Genomic DNA, 6,000 nt, shown 5'->3' on the forward strand with positions numbered 1-6,000 from the left:
TCTATGTAACTTCTTTCAGCCCCCAGTCCACCGGTGTTCCTGATGTTCAAGCACTGGCCCCTAGCACAATATAATCCTCTCAGGTGGAACTACAGGCTCCTGGACCGCCCCCAATGTCCCCTGTTGGTGATCTACTCTCATCCACTACCAGTCATAATGCAGTGGTTCCATGCATTGGCCTCATCTAGTATATCTCCCTAGCAGCACCAGACTGTTTCTGGGCCTACTTAATAAATTATCTATCCTTTATTTTGTAGCGACAGCCAAAAAGTCAGTTCTACAACATTACCACAGCAGCCATGTCCCAGGACAATGCAGTATGTCAAGTGTCAAGATCCGCCATCAGGATAACCTGAAAAGTAGAGGCAAAATATATGTAGCTTGTACAGTTATATGTATACTGAATATAGATACAGTGCAAAAAAACAAACTACTGAGAAAAAAAATGCAAAGATAGGATTCAAAATAGGTTACAAACAGCAACAGATACTTAGTATGTACCTTAACAATTATTGTTATTTCCTTTTACCTACAGAACACACATTAAGCAGAGATCCATGTGGTAAGGACCCACTCCCGCCACTTCCTCTTAATGGCAACTTTAATAACAGTTATTCTCTAAGAGCTGGAGACTTCCCTCCTGATCCGTCCAAAATGGGAGAAGGTGGTGGACGTCGCAATATAACAGATGCAGCAGCGTTTGAAAAGATGATCATCTCCGAACTTGTACACAGCAACCTACGAGGCAAATCTCATGCAGGGACAACGGACACAGGAGATGAGGAAGTGACATCAGGGGCAATAGGAGAAGGTGGAGAGGTTCCTACATTAGAGATGGAGCGCATGTATAAAGCTTTGGAGGAGCCCCTTCTCTTACAAAGAGCTCAGTCAATCCTTTACCAGAGTGATCTGGAGGAGTCTGAAGCTGAAGCTGCCCCTCGTGACTCACCCAATCGCGATTCACTGTATACTAGCATGACCAACCTCAGAGACTCTCCATACCCAGATAGTAGCCCTGAACCAGGCCTGCCATCATCTGGGGAAATGCTGCCGTGCCACCAAGGGGTGCCCCCACCAACGGGGGCAGATGCCATGTACTTCCCTGGCCGGCTGGGTTCAGTGCCCAGAGGGCAGTTGCAGGCCTTCTACCAGATGCCACAGGGGTTTCTGGGTCTTGAAGGATCAGTGCCCGAGGGTGACGGGCAGATGCAGCTCATCACCAGCCTCTGAACTTATTCAACCACCCCTGACACCAACCTTGTTACACCCCTTATAAAAAGAAAAAGATACTGCCTTCCCTTTCCATTTCAGAAGAAAGCAGGGTCAGATGAAAGGAAGGGGTATGTGAACGGGGGGTATTTTGGTGGGGCAGGGGTGAGGACAAGACACTGCCTGGGCTAATGGACAATGGGTTTTGATTGGGCTCAGTCTACATGGATTTACTATTGATTGCCAGTATCTGATAGAAATACTTAAATGGAACGCCACTAACAGGTAGGGGTTTGGGTGCCAAAAATATCCTCCTAAAAACACAATTGTTTGCCCAAAGATGACCTGTGAAAGCTACTGATGCAAAAACAGTTTAGGCACTGGAATTTGCAGTATTGTTAACAAGCCAATTTAAAGAAATAATGAGAAGATGCAGACAGGTGTAGTGTTTAGCCTGTAATAATTGTAGGCAGCCCATTTGTGTTAGAAACACCAGATGTCTTCAAGTGATGCAAACAATGAGACTACATGGTATGAAATTAATCACTAGCTCTCGATAAGTGGTGCCAAACAGCCTATGGGGCTTGCTGAGTAATGAGAAAGTAGAGGACAGAAATTGCCTAAGATTGTGAAATTTACATTTTTATTTTTGAAAGGTCACAGCTTATAATTTGCATTCCCGTAGTAAAGTAGGGGCAGATCATGGAAATTCAAAGAAGAAAAAAAGATAGGAAAAGCCACTTTTTGTTCAATAGTGAACTTCTTCCTTGGGCTTTCCAAAAACTGTGGCTGTCACCTCCACCTTCTCTACTCACCCAAACCCCTATGTCTGCCCCAAAGACAGGGTAAGAGATTCTTTTTATATCAAATCAGACAAGAAGAGATTGTGGTTCAGTTCGAAGAACCTACCAAGAAACCACAAGGAATTTGAAAACTACTACGATAGAAAGTTGGGATGAATGTGAACTTGACAACTGCCCTGCATATTCTTTATTTAAGCACAAAACACCCCCTGCCTCTATTACAGAGGAACATTGGAACTTTTACAATGGGGGAAGAGAGTGTCCTTTCCGACTGCTGTAAATAACGAACTTCTAAAAGGGGGAAGGGAGAGACGAGGGGAGATGCCTACACCCTTCTTCACAAACTTGTATTTGAGGTGCGGAAATGGTCAGTAGGGGGCTTTTTTTTATTTATATGTGTTTGCCTTTTGCGATGTTTCTTTGTATCTGGTTTGGGCACATTGCCGTAATATCTGTCCTTTCTGCCACAGGATTATGGATGAATTTCTTTCGTCAGTCCCAAAGATTCCACCTCGTGTCTCCAGCTACCTTGTTAATTTTTTTTAAGCATCTTTGTCTTAATTTATTTTTATGTTGCATGTAGAAATCTAGAATTGTACAGGTTCTACTGATATTTGACCATCTACCTGTATATAATTGTGAACCCTTACCAGGTCTAAGGATGTCATGAAACAAAAACAAAAAGAACAAAATGGATAAAATTATTTTCTAAATCTATACATCTCAAAGCCATCTGCTGCTATATGTAGGCCATGACGTATAGGGAACAGTGCAATAAAGCATGGCGTTTGGGGGCACATTGAAACAATCATTTTACCAGCCACTACAGTGTCTCAATCTAAAGTGAACTTTGATGGTGGTCTTCATATATATCCTCACTAAAGGTTACACAAGGCGCTGGTGATATTACAGTGGTTACTGCACACAGCTAATGCCAAAACCTATATACGATCATATATCTGCTTTATGTTTCCCTGTACAGATCTATATGTTTCTAAATTTATAGGTCTTTATATATTTACATAGATGTTAACATATCCATATTTAAGGGTTCTGAGTACAGAGATGCAGATCCCATGGTGTAGACTCCATGGAATTGTCATTCTAGTTATGATGGTCTTTCCTGTGTGATAGTAATAGTAGAAGCTCAGTTTATTTTCTTCTGCAAAACTAGACATGGTACCCACTACCATGAAAAATCCAATGTGATAAGAGCAGAGAGACGCAATTATAATTTTGGCACACCAGGATAAATGGTATTTGCTGTAGGCAAGCTAAGCATCTCATATGTCCTTGCTTGTCCTATAAACTACTAGAAAAGCATATCTCCAAGCTGTATAGACACGAGAAGTCGCTCCTCGAACCTACGGAGTCAGCTGAGCTCTACTGCATAGAAAAAAGGAACTTCCACTGACTATCAAGAATCTGCACGTTTCCCCAAGCAGAACACAGCACTTACAAAGAATATTTTTGTCATTGTTATATTTCAGACAATATGAATATAGAAATGATATTTATGTGAAGCTCATGAAAAATGGGTGTAAAATACCATTATAGATTCTTATAGAAAACCTCTAAGCTAGAAGACCTTCCTATTAGAGGAAGTTCAGAGGACTGCTAGAGTTTGCACTCTATCACCAGTGACGGTCTGTTTTTTTTTGGGACAGGCGCCATGTGAAGGAAATAGCCTTCTAACAATAGATTATGTCTGGGAATCCTACGTTTCGAGAGAGGTGGTCATGAGTCCATTGACACAACATCAGTGGCACATATTTATGTTCCGTGCACATGTATGTCACTTTCTGCTTCGTCCTGATGTGTTTCGCTGCCAATCCCAACCTACCCCCTGAGTCTGACGAGCAAAGGGTAAAATACCTCTCCGCCCCCTCCTCTCCTCTCTCTCCTTCCTTCATTTTCTTTTTCATATGCCAAAACCAGAAATGGGTCGAACGCCATTCTACAAGCGAACAAAAACAAGAAAAAAAAAAATACCGTACGAAAGACTGAACATGATATCGTACATAGAAAAACAAAACAAAAAAAAGGCAGAAAAAAATAATGCTGAAAAAAGTTTAAAAAAAAATTAAATATCGCAACTTGTGGAGTGAAACAAACACACCAATAAAAACATTTTGATTTCTGGATGGTCGTCTTTTATTGTGTACTGTTTTAATTTACAGACTACTAGATTTATGTTCAAGAGAGTAACTAGAAATGGCAGGGACCAACAACTTTCTCTTCCAAGGGATCCCCATGGTACCCTAAAGCCATGTTCTAAGGTAGCAAAATAGTTTTGCACAATCCAAAAAAACAATAGAGGTTATTGCTGTAATATATTGTCTTGCAATGTCTAGAATGTCTGCAGTTGTGTCCTTGGTTACATAGAAAGGTTTCGAGCAGAAGGCAAAAGCATAAGAATACCACAGCCCCATATTGTCACATGCAACAGAAACTAAGACAAGGAATAAGATCTCTATTATAGGTATAACAGTAACTTGTATCCTTTACACAGAAGTAAAGGGGCACTCCATCATAAGGTAAAAAAAAAAAAAAAAACACATAACCCACACATATAAATTGTGCATTGCTAACCTGACTGGGGGGCTTAATCCTGTATTTCCTTGTTGAGCAGTTGCCCAGTGCTACAATTCCCAGGTTGCTTTGCTTTCCCTTAGCTTTTAATCACAGTTCTCCCACCCTGCCTATTCCCTCTCACAACACTCCTGGCAGCTGCAGAACATCCCATTTGCACAATCGATGAGGTTGCAGCACCTGCTATTCATTCCCTGTTTACTCCTCTGCCTGTGGCATTGTTTCTCACAAGGCAGCATGCTGTAAATACATCTCATTCTTCCTAAATGTCTCAATAAAGATATATATGTGTATACACAGGAAGACTGCGACGTATCAGTAGCAGCTAGTCAGAGGTGATGACATCACTCAGGGGCGGGACTAGAGCTCAGAGATACGATCCAGACACACCGCCTGAGACATAAGATGATGAAACAAGAAAAGGTGACACAACTTCCTGTCAGGAGTTTAAGTGTTACTGCCATTAGTAAGAAAATAAAAAAATGCTTAAAGTGCACCTGTCATATGCCACGAAAAAAAAGTTATATGTTTATATGTTACTCAGTACCTGATCCTGATCGTGTACATTTAAAATTTTCCCTATATTGTGTAAATTTTTACCTATATTTCTCTCACAAATTCCTTAATTCTGTTGCTCATTTTCTTTGTCATTTTGTGCTTTGGAGGAGGTGTGTCCTCACTCTGCAGGTTTCATCTTCCTCCCTGAATGTTGGGTCTCTTCATGCAATTACTGCAGGCTGCTCTGTCACCCCTCCCTCCCGGCTCCAGTATGATTGGACAGGAGTAAGCACAGAGTAGTGCTAGTCCCAACCTCACTTACTTGACTTTGTCCATGCCTGTGGACAAAGATGATGCTGCAGCCAGACACGATTGTGTTCGCAGCAAAATATGGCTTGTGTGACCCTACCCATAAAGGGGTATTCCAGATTTTTGGTACAGTAGAATCTCCCAATAGCAGACACTCACGGGCAATATTACAGAAGAATTTCCCAGTGCCTTTTAATCATCGCTTATACCCTGTGCCAAATTATCCCCCCTTACCCCTGTGCCATTTCATTCCCCCATTATTACCCTCTGTGTAAATTCATCACCCCCTCTTTATGAAGTGGGGGAAGCACAGGGGGCTAAAGGGGGAATTAAATAGCACAGGGAGGGGGGGGGGAATCAAGAGGAAATGATGTGGCACAGGGGGGTAAAAAAAAGGGGGGATGATGTGACACAGGGAATAAAGTGGCACGGGGGGGGGGGGATCAGGGAAGAAGGGGGGTGAATGATGTGGCCGGCGGATGTAAAGAAGCAGAAGACCACTGTTTAAACAGAGGTCTTCTGCTTCTGTGCTGGGGCTGCTGCAGGGGGCTACAGTGGGGGCCGGGGTGACTTGGAAATCTGGGCCCCT

The 6,000-nt window shown here is 42.3% G+C and overlaps 1 protein-coding gene across 3 annotated transcripts in view; it reads left to right on the plus strand.

Annotated features, from left to right (window-relative positions):
• ADGRL1 (adhesion G protein-coupled receptor L1) overlaps nt 1–4,154 on the plus strand; it is a 391,958-nt gene extending 387,804 nt beyond the window's left edge. For all 3 annotated transcript variants that reach the window (XM_056570743.1, XM_056570744.1, XM_056570745.1), the window contains one exon: nt 536–4,154. In XM_056570743.1, the coding sequence (XP_056426718.1) occupies nt 536–1,230 (695 nt within the window). In that variant the 3' untranslated portion in view covers nt 1,231–4,154. The remainder of the gene's footprint in view (nt 1–535) is intronic.
• Nucleotides 4,155–6,000: the final 1,846 nt, after the last annotated feature.

This window comes from Hyla sarda, chromosome 4 (assembly GCF_029499605.1).
Source record: "Hyla sarda isolate aHylSar1 chromosome 4, aHylSar1.hap1, whole genome shotgun sequence".
In the NCBI taxonomy this organism is placed as follows: Eukaryota; Metazoa; Chordata; class Amphibia; order Anura; family Hylidae; genus Hyla; species Hyla sarda.